The sequence below is a fragment of the Rousettus aegyptiacus genome, unplaced genomic scaffold (genome assembly GCF_014176215.1).
Source record: "Rousettus aegyptiacus isolate mRouAeg1 unplaced genomic scaffold, mRouAeg1.p scaffold_m13_p_13, whole genome shotgun sequence".
In the NCBI taxonomy this organism is placed as follows: Eukaryota; Metazoa; Chordata; class Mammalia; order Chiroptera; family Pteropodidae; genus Rousettus; species Rousettus aegyptiacus.
The window spans coordinates 46,153,899-46,172,837 of NW_023416288.1; the positions used below are offsets into that span (position 1 = coordinate 46,153,899).

At 59.3% G+C, this 18,939-nt stretch overlaps 1 protein-coding gene across 1 annotated transcript in view; it reads right to left on the minus strand.

Moving 5' to 3' along the window:
• Positions 1 to 2,049: 2,049 nt before the first annotated feature.
• The window catches only part of LOC107512404, a 28,266-nt gene continuing 11,376 nt past the window's right edge, over positions 2,050 to 18,939 (minus strand). The window contains 4 exon segments of the mRNA XM_036230552.1: positions 2,050 to 4,132; positions 14,587 to 14,660; positions 14,819 to 14,842; positions 14,845 to 14,979. Coding sequence (XP_036086445.1) covers positions 3,695 to 4,132; positions 14,587 to 14,660; positions 14,819 to 14,842; positions 14,845 to 14,979 — 671 coding nt within the window. The 3' untranslated portion in view covers positions 2,050 to 3,694.

Sequence of the window (18,939 nt, forward strand, 5' to 3'; positions counted from 1 at the left end):
AGCTCACTCGCCCTACATGGAGAGGGCCCTACCTGCCCCCTGCTCTGAAAACAGAAGCAGCCCCGGGCGTGGCTTCCGGGCACACGCGTCCTGTGGGGAACCCCCTGAGCACACGGGGGCGGGACACTGTGCTCAACGCAGCCTTTCGGCCAAGCTGGCCACTCAGCACCTGCTGACACCCGACGCCAGGCAGCTCGGGCCGGGCCGGCGGCCAGCACCCCCCGCCCTGCACGCTGCCGCGCTGTGGGCCCCGCCTGCTTAGTGATGCCTCGCGTGTCCCCTGCCGCCCCCAGCATGGCTGCGCCCTCTCCAGCCTCTGCTCTCCCAGGCAGTGTCACCCGCTGCGCTGGACAGAGCCCTTCCAGCCGCAGCCCGGAGCGCGGGCTGCCTCACGCCCGTCTGCGACAGGTCCTGAGGCCCTCGGCCTGTTTCCAGACTCCAGCAGGAGTGACATGACAGGCAGGTGCCCCCGCGCCTCAGGTCACAGGGCTTCCCACTGAAAGGCGGACTGTCCGCTTCCTGGCCCTGCCTGAGCCCTGTGCTGGGGCCCGGGGGTGTGACTGCCAGCCCGGAGCCGGGCCCTGCACACGCCCGTGGCACAGGGTGTAGGGGAGACGCACGGCTCGGCCCCCTCAGCACATCGGTCGGGGGGGGGGGGATGCTGGGGCCAGCCCGGCCCTGGTCACACCCCCTCACCCCCCCCACCCCCCGCCTCTGCGTCCTCAGTGTCGGCCTTGGAGCGGCTGGTGGGGCCCGGGAACACGTGTCCCCCCAAGCCTCTTGGAAATCGGGTCTGTGGAGATGCGGTCACTTAAGGATCTCGACATGAGCCACTCCGCTCTGGGGTGAGGCCGAAGTTCGGTGACGGTGTCTGGTGAGGGGAGGGGGCACAGGGAAGACGGCCTCCTCCCACGGGTGCAGCCAGGCGCCCCAGGCCGGCCCCTGGCCTCTGGGTGGGGGAGGGTGAGCTCACTGTGGGACGGGCCCCATTGGTGGCCGCCGTGAGTGGCAGCCCTGGGAAGCCAGCAGCGCCCGAATGGCCACTGTCCAGCCACCCCCACCCCGTCCCTGAGGAGGCCTGAGGCAGAGCGGTCCCCTCCTCTGACCCCGGGGCTCAGCCGCCGTTCCGGCATCGGCAGCGACGGCGAGTCCAGGCGAGCCTCTCCGTCACCCTGGCACTGAGGTTCCGGGCACATCAGCATCGCCCGCCGAGTGCCGAAGCGCCCAGGACCCAGAGGTGACAGAGCCACTGGCCCACGTGTCCTCAGTGCAGAGAATACCAGCATCTTCTACCTCTTCTGTACGTTTCTGCAGTTTACAAAATCTTACGACACATTTTTATTATCAGAAAAATGCAATTCGGTATGACGAGGTTTGATTGACACCTCGCAGGTTGCAGGTTTGTGGCCAGGACCCAGGAACACATTGGGGTAGACGGGGGACACCCCGACCACGTAAAGAAAGTGCAGGGTGCACATGCTATGCTCAGACGTCACGAACAGAGAGCGAGAAGCAAGCTTGCTTGTACGCGCATTCGGTACAGTCGTCTGGGGGCTGCGGGAAGCTCCGCACCTGTCCCCAGGGCCTGCAGAATCACACAGAGGGGGCCTTGGGCACCCAGGTAGACTGCTCCAAAGCAGCTCCTCCAGGCAGAGGTTGTCTAGAGAGAAAGCTGGGTGGCAGCCGGCAAGCCTCCTCCCCACGCGGCCATCACCCCCAGCTTCCTGCCGGATGCTTCGGCAGGCGGAGGGTAAATGCTTGGTCGGCGTGTGCTGGTCAGAGTCCCCGGAGAGAACGCTCAGGCGTCATCACATGGAGACCGGGACGCCCAGGAGGTGCCCTGAACCGGGGGACAAGGCTGGCACGCCACATCCCGCTGCTCACGGCTGCGAAGTGCAAGGGGTGCGGCCCCCAGGACACCAGCCCGCACACCTGCTCACACCTGAGCACACCCGTTCACACCAGGGCCTGTGAGCAGAGTATAATAAACAGTACAGAAATCTGAAAACAAAAAGCTTAAACACTGAAAAATTAAAAGGAGCCAAAATGTTACTTTTTGAATATTATATATTCTACATAAAACATTCAACAGAATATGCCGAAATTATTAGAAGTGACATGCATTTAACCATGTGACCGGATATAAGACCAACATCAGAAATTAACATATTTATACCTCTGAAACAACTGCTAGAGACTGAATTTTCCGAAAAGCCCCATTTATAATAGCAGCAAAACTTATAGGTACCTAGAAATAAAACTAGCAAGGGAGGTTCAAGTGCTGTAGAGATCGGAATATGAAACTTTATGGAAATCTCTGACACAAACCCAAATGAACAGACAGATGTACTATGTTCGTGGACAAGAAAACCCCACACCAGATGTCCGTCCTCTCCAAAGTGACCTGCAAACCTACTGCGATGCCATCGAAATCCCAAAAGAGTTTCATTAAACACAGCGACGAGCTGATTCTAAAACCCGAGGAGAGCCGACGGGGGGGGGGGGGGGGGCCGGGACGGCACGCCGAACGAGCGAAGAGAGCCCGTCCGCGACACCGAACGCGCGGCGAAGGCCGCCTGGCCGGCCACCGGGAACGCGAGCGCCGGTCAGCCGGCACCGGGCCCACGCAGCCCCGGTCCTCCCGGAACGAAAGCAAACGCAAAAGGCAGCGTTTCGATCCTTTTTGGAGAAAATCGAGGACAGGCCCGCTGCGGATCTGTGCCTGGGAAGGACGGCGTCGGCAGACGTGGATGCTCACCGAATGAATTCGGCGACCTCACAGCTGGAGTTTCTGGTCGCCAAGGACACCGTGAAAAATAAAGGACCAGCTGCGGGGTGGGAAAGTCGCGTGCCGCCTGGGACCGAGAGCCGGTTTCCGCCGAAGTACGTGTGAAATTCTCACGAGTCAGTGAGAAGACAGACGGCCCGGGCCGGACAGCGTCTCCAGGACGAGGGAGCGAGGCCAGCGTGCGACCTGGGTGACGGGGACCACCGCGGCGGAGGGCACCCCCCCCAGCGGGGCGCAGACCCGGGTGCCAGGGGCGCCCGCTGTGCGGGAGCGGGAGGGAAGAGCGGCCCCTCATTTTCTGGCGAACAGCTCGACGTCGCCTCGTAAAGTCAAACCCGTCACGCCTGCGACCCAGAAGAGGCGGCCCCCCCGGCTTCGCAAGCCTGGACGGGGAGCTGCACGGGCACCGAACACGAGCCCGGTCACGGGAGGAGGCGTGGGCCATGGCACGCGACGACTCGGACCCGTGGCAAAACGACTGTCAGCCAACCAAGCCCAAGCAAACGGAAACGATCTATGATTCAAGGATGCACACCTCCATTTTTAAACACCCTGTGTTATCAGATCGGGGGGAAAACTGAGCTGTGGAAATGTTTGCGTCGTCTGCCACTCAGACGGAGCTGCTCACCGCTCGGTTCCCCGGAAGGTCAGGGGGAGGGCCCTACTTCTGCGTGCGTGCGCGCATTTTGCTGAATTATGTGACCGAGGCACCATGCCGAATTCTGTGCTATAAATCGGCGCTTCTCACACTCCCGCATCAGGACCCGCTGGCGCGGGAGAGCTGACCCCCGCTTCTGGCTTGGTTCATCGGGGCCGAGACTGTGCGGCCTACACACGTCCCGGGTGACCGGCTGTGTTTGTCACATAGCGCTGCCCACGAACATCTCTCTGGGCCCACGAGCCTGATCACTGCCCTTCGCTCTGAAGACGTGTGCGGCCGCTCCGGGGGCCGTCGCTGAGAAGAGACGCAGGCCGAGCAGCGACCGGGCACACGTCGGCCTCAGCTTCACGCGCGTAAAAGCGGGACTGCTCGGAGCCCCTGTGGTCACGACGCCGTCTCGCCCGTGAGCCCGTGCAAGGTGGGGACAGCAGAGGAGGACGGCGTGCGCCCAGTGGGTCCACGCGTGCCGGCGCGGTCAGCGTGCGCCCACCGTCCACGGCCCCCATGTCCACAGCGAGCGCGGTGACCGCGGCTGGTGCTGAGCGCCCTCTCTGCCCAGCGGGGCGCCGGGCTGGCTGCGACGTCCTGGGGGAGTGTGCCTGGAGGACCCGGTCCACACAGCTTCTCCTCGCTGGCTGGGACGGAATCCGTTCTCCCGCTGGCGCTCCGTGACGCCTGATGCACTTGGAAAGGAGAAAGAAAGCCGTTTAATTGGGGGGTTCAGTGTGAAGGGCGAGTTAAGTGAGGCCAGCTGCCAGCGGCCCCTCCCCCCGCCCCTCAGGAACCGCGGCCTTTTGCAGCCCTTAGGGGTCAGACTCTGTCCTAGAGGAAAAAGCCGTTCTGGCCCCTAGAAGCGGCTGGCGCCGGCGGCCTCAGCCCTTCAGAGGACGTTCTACTTTGCAAAAGTTAAATCACGTCAAACTCAGAATCTCTGGGAACCAAGCAAGCCGAACCCTTGCCCCACACCCAAGCGAGCCTTCCGCAGCCTCTGCCAGCCAGGCTTAGGGGTCACCCCCTCCCCGCCTCGATGTGGGTGCGGCCCCCACAGCCAGCGTCACCCGATGCGGGGGCAGCCGTGTCCTCGCGGCGGTCTGGGGCCGTCTGGCGAGGGCTCCCACCCCGCAGGCTGCACGCGGGCCTGGCCGCGGGGTCTGCGGGGCAGGCGTAGCTGGCACCAGGCTGACCCCTCGGGCACCTCCCGTGTGCCCTCCTCCCCGCCGCCCGCCGGCCCGTGGACGGCGCATTCAGGCCGCGTGACCCTCGACGTCGGGGCCTCGGTCTGTCCAGTCGCCCTGCGTGTTCGGCTCAGGTGCCCCAGACGCGGGGGCAGCAGAGCGAGCGCTCCCGCCTCGCGGGCCCCGCCCTGGGTGTGTCGGCCTTCCCGCCCCTTGGGGCCCGAGGCTGAGCCCCCCGGGGGGTGGCCGCCTCCGTGGGAGCCTCTGCACGAGGCGACGGCTTCGCAGAGGCCTCGCCAGCTCACGGGCTCTCGGCACGAACGAGAGCGCAGCCGCCGTTGTTCAAGGCGCGCGGCCCCCCGCGGCGCTGCTCCCTGCCATGCGGACGGTGCCACAGAGGGGACTCGCCCCCTGGCGTTAGCGCTGGCAGGGCGGGGTGGCCCGTATCTGCGTCATGCGCCCCACAGGCATGTGCACTCAGAGCAGGCGGGTCCCCGGGGCGGCAGACGCCACCTCGCTCAGCGGGAACCTCCCTCTCTGAGAGGTTTTAAAAAACAGACAGGCATCTTTAACGGGGACGTTAACACTCCATGAGTTGTCGCTGAGAGCGGAGTTCCAGCCACTTCCCAGCCCCTGTGGAGATTCGTGGGCGGGTGTGGGGGGGGGGCTCTCCTGCTCGTCGCTGTCAGTCGCCAGTGAGGCGGCCGGGTCACGTGTGTGGCAGGGGTCGGCTGCCTACGCCGAGGCCTGACACGCGTCACACCGCCGCTTGAGGTTCCGGGGTCCCCATTAGCACAGAGGTGGTCAGTTTCGGAAGCGAGGAGCTCAGGGGCGCGGACGTCACTGGCGACGAGGCTCGGGCCGCAGGGCCAGGCCGGGGCTCCTGGGGAGTGAGGTGGCCGCGACTCGACAGCCGCGTGTCGCCGGGAGGGGCTGCCGCTGGCGCCTGCTTGAGGAGTTCACGTCCTCGGAGCCGACGGCGCGGGCTGCCCTGTCAGAACGGAGACGTGACAGCCGCGGAGACCCGCGCCTGCAGCAGGGGCGGCAGTCCCGACGTGGCTGGGCGCACGGCGGACCCGGCGCGGGTGCCGAGGGCCCGCGGGGCCGAGCTGGGCCTGGCCGCGATGCAGCACCGTCTCGCGGGGCCCATGCGACTCAAATGCCTGTGCTGCCCCTGACGCCGCCCAGCGAGAGGGGCACTGACCGGGCTATTGGGAGCCTCGTAATCCTCTTAGCGGGTGTCACCAACCCAGGGCAATGGAGGACGCACGGGAATGGGAAACAACAAGAAACGAACATTCCTGAGGCCGCGACACAGCTTCGCCATGATGGTGTCTAACTTCGTGGGGCTGTTTCTGTTGCTATAGAAATAAACAAGGAGGCTAATGAGACCCTGGACGGTGGCCTTTCGCAGCGGCCCGGGCTCAGGGTGGCTCTGCGGACCGTGTCTCTGTGGGGCCCCCGGGAGCCGCCCTGGGACCCAGAGAGGCGGAGGCTGGTGGTCTGTCCCCATGGCCCGAGCAACGCCTGCTAGCTGCGCCTGGGGGCGGGGACATGGCCTGGGTCTGACTGCCCTTTCCTCCTCCCGGATGTCCCGGCAGGACCCAGGCCCAGCTCTGCGATGCGGCAGGACGTCTCCCTCACCGGGCAGCGAGGCTGGACGCAGGCGGACGAGCGTGGCCCTGAGCCCACTGCGTTCCGGGCGGGGGCTGCGGCTCTCAGTGTGGTCCCACGTCACCTCTGTCCCAGGAGACCACGCTCAGGGGCAGCCATGGGGAACCCCAGAGCCCGTGCGGGGTGGGGCACAGCTCGCCCACTGGCCCCAGTGCCCCCCTCGGACCTCCTGCACCCCGGTGCACCCCGGCTGTCATTTCATTCGGAGGGGCAGCCACTCCAGGGCGGGTCGGGCGCATGCCTCCGGGCGGGTGGCGTAGGTATGAGGCCACCAGCACCCTGGACAGGGCGTGGGGCACGCGGCTGGCTGTGCGCTGGGGACGTGGTGTCCCCGGAGGCTCTGGGAGGCCTGCAAGGACTGCGCCAGGCTCCACGTCTGTGTGCGCACATACATGTGTGTGTGCGTGTGCGTGTGCGTGTGCGGGGTGTGTGCGGGGCGTTCGTGGGCACGTGAGCGCGGCTGACCCTCGGCTGGGACCGGGGCCGGCTCCCCGACCGGGCTGTGCTCGCCTCTCTTCCCCGGCGGCCTCCCTGAGTAGGGACAGATGGACACCTGCCTGCGGAGCGGGGAGCCCTCTGAGGAGAGAGCGGCAAGAGGAGCCAGGAGCTATTTTGACACCAGACACACGCGGAGACACCCCCAAGCTCTTCGCACGCCCAGAAATGACGGAGACACCACCGAATGTCGTGACAGGAACCCATCCGTCCCCAACGCGAGCCGAGCTCCGCGGAGCACCGCCCCTCCGGCTGCGGGCGCCTCCGGGGCTGGAGAGCGAGGCAGCCGTGGGCGCCTCCGGGGCTGGAGAGCGAGGCGGCCGCGGGCGCCGCTCGCCCCGCAGGACTCCGTCGCTTTGCCGTCCCCGGTGCCGCGTCCCCACGCCGGGTCCCCCTGGCGCGCCCTGTGCCGCGTCCCCACGCCGGGTCCCCCTGGCGTGCCCCGTGCCGTGCCCTGTGACGTGCCAGAGGGCACCCTGGTCGCACCAGCCACGCTGCCTGTGCAGCCTGGCGGCTGGGGCACGTGGGGACACAGCGCCTGACCAAAGATCTTCGCAAACAGGAATGTTGACCTTCACGCATTTAAGTGGCGCCGTTAGGGGACGCACAGGCAGCAGTGCGTGTGGAAGGAAAGTCGCGTTCGGCCCAGACGGGGTTCGAGGCCGGCCAGGCGCCCCTCACCCCTAGCCCGACCCAGCCCTCTGGCCGCCCTGCCTCGACTCTGCTGGCCTCTGTCCTCCTCACAACGTGACCCAGAGGCGATGGCAAAAGGAAACAGGAAGCTGTGCTCGGGGTGGCCAGCGGCAGCCGCGCCTTGGATCCTAAGTCAAGAGCAAACTGAGGTCTGCCTGCCGCGAGGCTTAGAGTCTGTGTGTGTCCAGTCGGAGGCACTGTCTCGGCCCTCGTCACACGCCAAAGGCACGCGGCTGGCAGTGAACGCAGCATCCCGCTACGGGCTGCCGCCTTCGGCCGGGCCAGCGCGGCCCACCTGGCATGGACAGTCCCTTCAGACGGACGCGCCCGCGATCGAACCGGCCTCTGCCTCGTCTGTCTGGCTTCGGCCCACCTGCCCCGTGCGGCCTCCAGGTTGCGGAGGCAGCACTGCGTGCGGGCCAGGCGGGCGTGCGTGGCGTGGGGCGCTCCGCGTCCCATCCCAGGCCGTGCCCCGCTCTCTCCGAGAACCGGCAGGGAACATGGCGCCTGCTTTCGACGACGAGGAGGAGCCACAGGAGACTCGGGACCAGCCCTGCCTGTCTACCCGGCGACCTAGGGCCCTGCTCTCCCCGCCCGACCTTCTGTCATGTCCAGTGGGAGGCGGCTGCCCTCATCTCTCACCCCACCCGGGGCTAGAGTGGCTCTGGAGGACGGTCGGGGGCGGAGAGTCCTCATGCTCCAGGAGGACCCTCTGGCCCCGGCAGGCAGGGTGGGGCCGGGTGGCTGGCTGCACGCGCCGAGGCTGCATCTTCCTGAGCCGGGAGTGCGGAAGCCTTGGAGAGGAGGGTGGAGGGACACGGAGCCAAACGCACCACCATCTGGAGCAGCAGCTATTCTGGGCCCCAAGCTGCAGGGCGAGAGCAGGCGTCCCCGGAGCCAGGAAGAGAAGGAGCTTCAGGGGAAGGAGCGGAGGGGGCGCCGGGCCAGCTCCCAGGACTGGGGGGCTGGGAGGGGAGGGGAGGCGCCAGCGCCACCAGCCACGCCACCCGGAACCCAGAGCCCCCTGACGGGGGCAGTGCCAGCCTCCTACCCCCTGGCAAGAGAGGACGCGCTCCACTCGGGAGGAGACAGAGGCTCGGTTCTGGGAAGGGCGCTCGGGGTCCGGGCGCAGGACGGTGGGGCCAGCTCCGCGTCCCCTGGCCCCGGGCAGACGCACACGGAGCCAGGCGCCAGGTAGCCCGGGTGCTTGGGTGCCAGAGCCTCTCGAGTTGGGTCAATGGCCCGCTCGTCAGCATCAGCTCCATCCCTTGCCAGCCAGGTAAACAGGCGAAGGCCAGAAGGTGACCCGGCAAAGGACGGGACTGGTGTGCAGGTCCCTCAGAGGGGCTGCCCAGGAGCGTGAGGCCCCCAGAACCCGGGGCAGGCAGGTGGTACTGTGCCCCAGGGCAGTGACAGACCGTGCGCCCCGCCCCGGCCCGGGGGTCCATCTCTCCATCCCTCGCCAGCAGACAGGTTCACTCTGGGAAACTGGAGCCAGCGAGGACCAGTCTGGGGCACAGGCACAAAGGCGAGAAAGCAGGAGGGGGACACAAGGGGCGAGAGGACCCCAAAGGCTGAGCATTGTCTCCGAAGGAACAAAGGTCACACCCGGGCCTGCGCCCCAACTCCGTGGAATACAGTGGTTGAGAACGGACATCCTTGCGGATACGGGTCCCTGAGGGAGAAGGGATCGGAGGTGACGCCTGCAGGGTCCGATGTCGCCTGGACTCCCCGCCAGCTTTAGTGTGTCTGCCCTTGGCCGGAGACAGCCCCCCAAAGATGAGCGGGCCCAGCGGGAACCTAGGGCAGGGGCGCTGAGGGGTGCTGCCAGGACCTCAAACACCAGCAGCACCTTTATTCTAGAAACCCAAAGAAATGGCGGGCGGGCGCCACAGGGGGCGCGGGCGGGCGCCGCATTGGGGCGCGGGCGGCCCGGGACGGGGCGTGCGTTGGGGCCCCTTGCTCTGCTGCTCCCTCAGACAACCCCGCGGGAGCTTCGCGGAGGCCGCAGCCGCGGGAAGCAGGCGGCGAGGGGCGACAAACCCCCCACGCAGAGTAGGCGCTACACTCAGCGGAAGCGAAAAGCTGGACGCCGAGCAGCCGCCAGCCGAGGCGCGTGCCGCACCCGCGGGAGTCGTGCGTGTGCCGTGCGAACACGTGGGCGGCGCGCGCCCGGGGCAGGTGGCGCGCGCCCGGCAGCCGCGGGGGGTGCGTGCGCTTCACCAGCGGGGCTTGTCCCGACGCCTATTATGCGGCAAACTGACTTTAAATTTTGAAATAACCTGGTTGACTTTTTTTTTTTAATTTGGCAGTTTAGTGATAGGATCGTGACAGACGTGGCCATGTCCGCCTCGTGCTTCCTGGGGGACAGGCGCGCTCACGGCCCCCAGCTGCCTGGCCCCGGCTTCTCCTGCCAAAGGCCCTTCGCAAACCGAGGCTCCAGAGAGCCTCCCACACTGCGTCGTGTTTACCAACTTCTAGCCCAGGCTTAATGGACAACGCTAACTGTTGGCCCTTTAAACAGTCACTTTCATTATTTGCAATGGTAATTTTAGTAAACAGTAGCTATTCCGAATCTCTGTAGTGTGAAATTAAATTTGTTGGTTAATTAATTGGAAGGCATGTAGCAACTTCATTTCACTTAAAGATTGTGGTACTGAAAGTGAAGATCTGTAAAACCACTCACAGTCTAGCAGAGTCACAACCGCAGGATAAATAAACCTGTCAACTTCCGGCAACCAGCAAGGGCGAGCGGCTCGCAACAAAGTTATTACAGAGTTAAGGAGCAGCTCGCAAGGATGTTATTGCAGAGTCAACGGCAGCCCACCCATCAGAGGGAACTCCTGTTTCCACCACGTTCCCGGTCCGCTCAGGGCCCGGGCCACGCCCCCACCTGGCCCGCCCGGCCTGTTCATCTTACCGACCTGCCCCCGAGGGACACGCAGGGCAGTGGAAGCCGAAGGCGGTCCTACTAGCTCATTAGAAACCTTCCCTTTACAAATTACACACGGAATGCTTCATGACAAGGACACGATGGATGACGCCGGAAGGGGACCCCCGCCGCACGTCCGGCCTCCTTTCCCAGGCCCCAGACCTCACCACCTACACCGACGAGAGCTTTCTCGCCGCGCCTGCACTGGCGCAGGCTGACGTGTGGATAATCCCGCGCTCGCTCAGCGGGTGAGAACGCATCTGACACACTCTTGGAGGAGGAGACGCTGATACAATATTTATGAGAGCAGCTTGGCATCGGGTGGCAGCAGAGGCGTATCAAAGCCTCCGCGCGGCCCCTGTCGGGACTCGGTCCCGCAGGGGCGGGCCGAGTGTGCCCCAGGCGTGCACGGGAGCCCTTTCATCGCAGTGCTGGCAACGCGGGCGTGCTGGCCACGACACGGCAGTGGCTACCTGACACCGGCGGGAAGTTTACGCAGAAGCAGGAGACGACGGAGGGACAGGGAGACACGTCTGTCATACGGGGTCAAGTCACGGAAACTGCCCACGCATTCCGCAGCACGGGAACATGCTCAGGCTGGGGGCCACGTGTGGGGGTGCTGGCCGCCACCTGAGGTGTGCCGGGTTCCTGCAGGAGGGGGGCTGCAGGGGGCTTTCAGGTCTTCTTTGTGTTTGTTCATATTTCTTCACTATGTACTGGTGCTGTAACTAGAAAAAAAGACCACGAAATTGTTCACAACACAATAGTCACCTCCTTGCCCAAGAGGCGTGGAGGCGGCCCCGGTGGGGCCGGGCGTGGGCCGCCCCCTCCCCCACGGCCACGCAGAGCGGCCCAGTGAGGGAGGGAGGCCAGGCTCGCAGTCGAGTCCACTCAACACCGCGCCGTCGCCGGCCACGCACCCTGCTTGCACGCCGAGAGGAAAAGGCGCTGCGAGGAGGAGGCATGGTCAGTTTGCACAGGACCCACAACGGCCATCAGCAGCTGCTACTGCCCCTGGGCTGGCAGAAATGTCCCAATTTGTCACACTTTCCAAAGCTTTGCGAAGCACGCCTGAGAAGCAACCTCACGGGAGCAGGCCCACTCGTGGCTCCCAGCCCCGCGTCTTGTGAGCAATCGGCCGGGGGCGGCCGGTAGAGGAGGCAGAGGATGGCCCGGGCAGAACGGAGTCTGTCGCTCTCCCAGGTCCTGGAGTCCAGAGGCGCGGACGGCACCCGGGCGGCTGCGGGAGGTCTGGAGGCGGGAGGACGCGCTTCAGCGTCACGAGGGCTCGCAGTGGACACGGCACGCACACGGGGAAACCGGAAGGGGCGGGGGAGGGGGGCTGCGCTCACGCCAGACGAAGGACACTTCTAGCGAAAACGGTGACGAGAAACAAAGCCGGTCATCACACAGGACAAAGGGAGCAACTCGGCGATCACCACCGTGAGCACACGTGCGCTCAGCGCTGAAGCACTCGTGTAGATGCGACAGACGCCGCACGGTCCGGAGGGAGACCCGGACGGCCGCGGGCACTCGCGAGGGTGAAGGGACCACCCAGGCCGACAATCCGCGAGGACCCGCCGGGCCACCGGACCCGGAGACGCACACGGAACCTCGCATCCGACAGCAGCCGATGCGCGTGATTCTCGAGTGCCAGCGAGACGTGCAGAACGGTCACACGCTGGGTCACAGCGCAAACCGGAGCAAGTCTGGAAAGACCGAAACCACACGATGGCATGAAACCAGACACTAGCGGCAGCAAGAACCGGAAACGTCACCAATACGGTCAGTGGTGCAACATGCTGCCGAACAATGGGTCGAAAATGCGTGTGTGTGTGTGTATGCGGGCACGTGTGCATCTGTGCGCGTGAGCGTGCATGTGTGTCCGTGTGCATCTGTGCGCGTAGTGTGCGTGTGCGTGTGCGTGCCCGCGTGCGTCTGTGAGTGTGCGTCTGTGTGTGCGTGCGTGTGCGTGTGCGTCTGTGTGTGCATGCGTGCGTGTGCTTGTGCGCGCACACACGTCCTGCAGGTGTGCACATTGTGTGGAGCCAGAGCCAGAGACATACACGCGGGGGTTCGAAGAGCAGGCTCGCGCCCCGGCTGCAAAGCTGCGATCCGAGGGCGCAGGTTGATGGGCCCGCGGGTGCCACATGCGTCATGAGTCCGAAGGCATCTGAGGGCAGAACCTGCTCTTCCTTGGGGACCCCGGTCTTTTCGCCGTAGTCCTTCGACTGCCGGAGGGCGACCTGTTTGACTCGGAGTCCCCTGATTTAAATGCGAATCTCTTCTGAACAATACCTTTCCGGCCTCACCTAGACTAGTGGTTGTTTGAACACAGACCTGGGTACCATGGCCCGGCCAGGTTGACACATAAAATTGCTCGTCACGCCACCCCTCAGAAGACGAAGAACAGAGTTTGAGCCGCAGCAGGGGCGGCGGACAGATGCAGGTGCCGAGGCGACAGGTGCAGAGCGAGAGGCCCCTGCCTGGGTGGCTGGCAGCACACGGTGCCCCCGGCTAGCCCGGCCCTGGCCCGAGGCGGGGGACCGGCTGCCACTCCAAGCTTGTCCCCTGATGGAAGAGCTGGTCGTTTTGTCAGACTGATTAGAAGCGCTGCCACCAGGAAGAGGCCGACGCCAGCGTTTGAAAATCGAATCACTTTCCCAGGGCAGAAGCGTGCGGAGCCCCCAGGGCCCAGTGGCAGCGGCCCCCACGCGGAGGAACCCGCCGCCCCGGCCACTCATGTCCCAGCTTTTAACTGCAGAGAGATGGGACTTACTGCTCAGAGCAAGTGAACTGGCACCGAGGTGCCACCCCCCAAGCAGGCCCCTGGACGCCACGGATAAGCGAGGGCAGATGTGGGCAGCGCCAACCCTCGCCCGTGTCAGGGAGGCTCAGGGAGCCAGCCGAGCCCCCGTTCCTCCGTGAGCGCCCGGCGAGGCCTCCGTCCCCGGAAGGCGTGGACGACCAGGCTGTGGGACGCGCCTCCGACGCGCGGCCCGCTCCGGCGTTCCTGCTTCCTGTCGCAAGCGCCGGGCCTCCTTCCGGGCTCGCGGGCGCACAGGGCGGCTCGTCCGGCTTCCCCGCGATGTCCCTGACATAGCGCTGTGTGAGTGTAAGGCACACGACCTGATGGCTTGGTGCGCGAAGGCGCTGTGAGGTGATCGCCACACCATGTGCGTTCACACGTCCACCCCCCGCGAGCTGTTGTCGCGGCTTGCGAGCACGCGGTCCCGCGTTGTTAACGGCAGTCGCCGTGCTGGACGCAGCTTGCTTGCCGTCACCCCGCTTTCCCCTCTTCCAGAAGGTCACTGAATCGAACCGCCCACAGCCTTTGAGGCCTCTGCACCTACCCGCCGAAGACGCGAGCAGCTCCCCGCGGGGCTGGGCGCCTCGCCCGTCGCAGCGTGACGCCCTGCCCTGCAGCGGTCCGGTCCATGGCTCCGCGCGCCGACGGCCGGTCACCTGGACTGCCTGCAGTTTGGGGCGACTGCGGTGTCTGCGTGCAGCTTTTCTGTGACGCGTCTTTCCCAGCCGTCCCCGATCCGCGCCCTGCGCCCCCGGCGGCCGTGCCGGGCGGTGCCGCTCTCCGGCCAAGCGCTTCACGCCACGCTGCACGTGCCCCCCGCGCCGTGAGCGGGGCGGGCGGCTAAGGGCTGCCCGAGCCGGCGCCGCCCGGGAGGTCAGTGTTTCTCGGTGGGTCTTCAGTCCCAAAGGAAGGGGGAGACTCCGCCACTGGCCACCAGTCCCTGTGGGGGTCCTGAGGGGTCTTTCTCAGAGGCGTCCCTCTTGCTCCCTTTCGATCTGCAAGAGAAGTGTGCCCGTCGGAGCAGCCAGGCCGAGGGCCTGGGCCATCGTCCTTGGCTGGTGAGTGGTGCTCTGGTCCTCGGGTCTCAAACCAGCGCAGTGGCTCCAGCCCCCCACATCCCATAGGGTGAGTGGGGCTCTGTCCAGGTACTCCGGCCGGCCTCAGGCCTCAGAGCTCATAGCACACTCCTGAACACATCACCTAAGCTCGCTCTGGCTCCGACACGGGGAGCAAACGGGATGAATCAGACCTCGCCAAACGGGGCAAACGGGATGAAGCGGAGCCCCTGCACCCCGGCAGGCCACCACACGGGACCCCCAGGCACCTGCTGGGCCCCGGCCGCCCAGAGCGTCCGCACACCTGGCCTGCGAGGAGGCCGCTTCTACACAGGGCCGCTTTTCCAAGGCTTGGAGAGAGAGCTATTCGTCGAATTCCTGTAAACAAACAGAAAACTAAATAAAACAAAAAACAGAATAATATCTCTCAAATGAAAGAACAGGAAAAATCGCCAGAGAAAAGAAACCCTAAGGAAATGAAGATAAGTAATTGGCCTTATAAAAAATGTCAAAGAAGTGGTCACAAGGCTGCTCACCAAGCGTGAGTGGAACGGGGGGCTTAGGACTCCCACGAAGAGCCGGCGGGGGAAGACGCAAGCCGAGCTGGAAAACGGCCGGAACGGACCGCGTGAACCTGGCCAACAGCAGAGGGGCGCACACAGGACGCGGATCCGGAGCGGAAGACGGGCGAGGGGACCTCGACAAACCAGAAAGCAAAAGGAAAAAGAATGTTTTAAAATGAAGACAGTTTACGGGGCCTCGGGGATAGCGCATCAAGCACTTGAACATTCACATTACAGGGATCCCAGACGCAGAAGGAAAAAAGGAACAGAAACTGTATTTGAAAAAAAAAAATGGCTGAAAACTCCCCAACCTGGTGAAGACAATAGACATACGAGCCCAGGAAGCACAGAGAGTCCCAACGACGATGAACCCAAAGACACCCGTGCCAAGGCGCACACCGTAGTTACAATGGCTGAAGTTAAAGAGACAACTTTGAAGGGGGAAAAAAATAGTTAATGCGGAGGAAACCCCTTAAGGCCATCAGCTGCATTCTCCACAGCAATTTTACAGGCCAGGGGGAGTGGCAACACTTCTTCAAAGTGCTAAAACAAAGAAATCTACCACCTAGAATACTTTACACAGCAAGGTCATCTTTCAGAAGGAAGGGGAAATAGTTTCCAAAACAAGCAAAAACTGAAGATCATCCACATTAAATCAGCTTTACAGGAAATGTTAAAGGCGTTCTTTAAGTAGAAAAGGAAAAGCTATCTCCAGAAATAAGAAAATATGAGAAAGGAAAAAATCTTACACGTTAAGTCAAATGTTTAATAAATACAGTGGATCATACATTTAAAAAGCCACTACAAGAGTCAAAAGACAAAAGTACCAAACTCAAGTCAAACTACAATAAATAGTTAGAAGATACACAAAACAAAAAGATATAAAATATGACACTAAAAGCACGAAGTGTGGAGGAGGGAGCAAAAATGTAGTTTTTATTCAAACTTACACATTTATCAACTTAAAACAGACTGCTACAGATATAGAATGATGTGTACGACCTCATGGTAACTACAAACCAAAAACCTGCAAAAGGTACACAAAAAATAAAGAGAAAGGAACCCAAACAAGACACTAAAGAAAACCAGCAAACCACAAGGGATGAAGGAACAGACAAGAACTACAAAAAAAAAAAAACAAAACAATTAACAAAATGGCAGTAAGTACATACTTACCAATAATTACTTCAGATGTAAAGGACAAAATGTTCCAGTAAAAAGACATGGGGGGCTGAATGAATGAAAACACATGACCCCCCTGTGTGCTGCTTACAGGAGACTCACTCCAAACGAAGCCACATACAGATCAAGAGCAAAAGGATGAGAACTGATATTCCGTGCAGGTAGAAATGAAAAAAAAAAAAAAGCTGGGTGACAATACTCGCATTGACAAAATAGACTTTAAAACAAAGAATGTAAAAAAGACAAAGAAAAACATTACATAATTATAGAGGTCAGTCCCAGAAAACGATACAATCATTTTAAACACCTACTCACCCAACACAGCAGCACCTAAATTTGTAAAGCGAATATTGATAGGCACAAAGGGAGAAATCCACAGGAACACAGTGATAGCAGGGGATTTTAATACCTCACTCACATCAACGGATAAATCGTCCAAACGGAATAGCAATGAGAAAATGATGACCTTAAATGTCACCTTAGATCAGATCGGCTTAATAGACATTTATAAAACATTCCATCCAAAAACTGCAGAATACATATTTTTCTCAAGTGCTAATGGAACATTCTCCAGGGTAGATCCCATATTAGGCCCCCAAAAATAGCCTAAATAAATTCAAGAAGATTGCAATGAGAATATTAAGCATCTTTTCTAACCACGATGGCATGAAACTAGAAATCGACTATAGGAATAAAACTGGAAAAAACATAAAGTTGTGGAGACTAAACAATGTGCTACTAAACAACCAAGAATCAAAACTATCTTTATACAAATGAACATGAAAAAACAACTTTTCAAAACTTATGGGAGGCAGCGAAAGCAATATTTTATTTTGTTTTGTTTTGTTTTTGCATAAGCAAGGTTAAGAAGGAAGTCTGCAGCTATACCGGCCTACCTCAAGAAACAAAAAAAATTCCAAATAAGCAATCTAACTTTACACATGAAGAAACTAGAAAAAGAAGAACAAACAAAACCTAAAATAAACAGGAGGAAGGAAATGATTAAGATCAAAGTAAAAATAAACAAAACAGAAATTTTTAGAAATAGAAAAGATCAATGAAACTAAGAGCTGGTTCTTTGAAAAGGTACACAAAATTGATAAACTGTTAGCCAAACTCATTAAGAAAAAAAAAGATGATCCAAATAAATAAAATAATAATGAGAGAGAATTTATAACCAACACCACAGGAATACAAAGAATCATCAAAGAATACTATGAACAATTATATGCTAACAAATCTGACAATCTGAAAGAAATGAATACATTTCTAAAATCACATAACCTTCCAAGACTTAACAAAAAAGAAATAGACAACATATCCAGACTGATTGCTAGCAATGAATTGAAGGAGAAATAAACAAACTCCCAACAAATAAAAGTCCACGACCAGATGGGTAAATGCTACCAAAAATTCAAACAAGTATTGATACCTATCCTTCTTAAACTATTTAAAAAACACAAAGATGAAGGAACGCTTCCAAATTCATTCTAGGAAGCCAGCAATTCCCCAATACCAAAATCAGACAAAGATATTACCGAAAAAGAAAACTGCAGACCAATATCTCTCATAAACATAGATGCAAAAATCCTCAAAGATTATTATCAAATCAAACTCAACAATGTATAAAAAGATTCATACAGCACGACAAAGTGGGATTTAACCCAGGTATACAAGCTTATCTGACACTCAAAAATCGGTTCATGTAACCAACCACATCAACAGGCTAAGGAAGAACAGTATATGGCCGTATCAACAGATACAGAAAAAGCATTTGACAACATCCAACACCTATTCACAATTAAAAATATATATATATTCATTAAGAATAGAGGGAAGCTTTCTCAACTTAATCTTTTAAAAACCTACAAGAAAATCTACAACTAACATCATATTCAATAGTTAAAAATGAAACTAGAAGTTTTTCCATGAAAGTAGAAACAAGACAAGAACGTTCTCTCTCACCGCTCCTTTTCAACATCATATTGGAAGTCATAGCTAACGGAATAAGACAAGAAAAGGAAATCAAGTTATACTGACTGGGAAGGAAAAATTGTGATTTTTTTTTCACAGATGACAGATCATCTATGTAAAAAATTCTGAAACTTATAAACGATTGTAACAAGGTTGCAGAATACAAGGTTAATGTATAAAAAGTCAACTGCTTTCTCTTATACTAGCAATAAACAAATGGAATTTGAAATCTAAAAAACGATACCATTTATATTAGCGCCCCCCAAAATAAACTACTTAGGTATAAATCAAACAAAATGTGTACAAGATCTACTTCAAGAAAACTGTAAAACTCTGATGGAAGCAAGGAGGAACTAAGTAAATAGATGTTCCACGTTCACAGATAAGGAGATGCGGTATCAAGATGTCCCTTCTTCCCAACCTGATCTGTAAACTCGATGCAATCCCAATCAAAATCCCAGCAAATTCTTTTACAGAAGTCAATAAACTGATTCTAAAGTTTGCACGGAGGCAAAAGACGCAGACGGGCCAGAACAGAGAGCCCCACAACAGACCCACGTAAATAAAATCTGGTCCTCAACAAAGGGGCGACAGCGATCCATGGGTGAAGAGCCGTTCAGCTCGGACCTTGCACCCTCAACACAAGTAACTCAAATGGATCAGAGACCGGAATGTAAAATGCAGAATGCAAAACTGTGAAACTTCTAGAAGACAACACGGGAGGAAATCTAGAAGACCTTGCTTTTGGCGATGACTTTTTAGATAAAGCACCAAAGGCATGATCCATAAAAGAAAGAATTGACAAAATGGACGTGACTCTTGTGATCAGCTCGGCTGGGGCGCTCAGAGCAGCCCCGCTACCGTCACCCTTCCGCCCTCCTCGCCTGCCCGGTCTTGGCCCCCGCTGGGCACGTGCCCTCCCCACAGAGGGCTAGGTC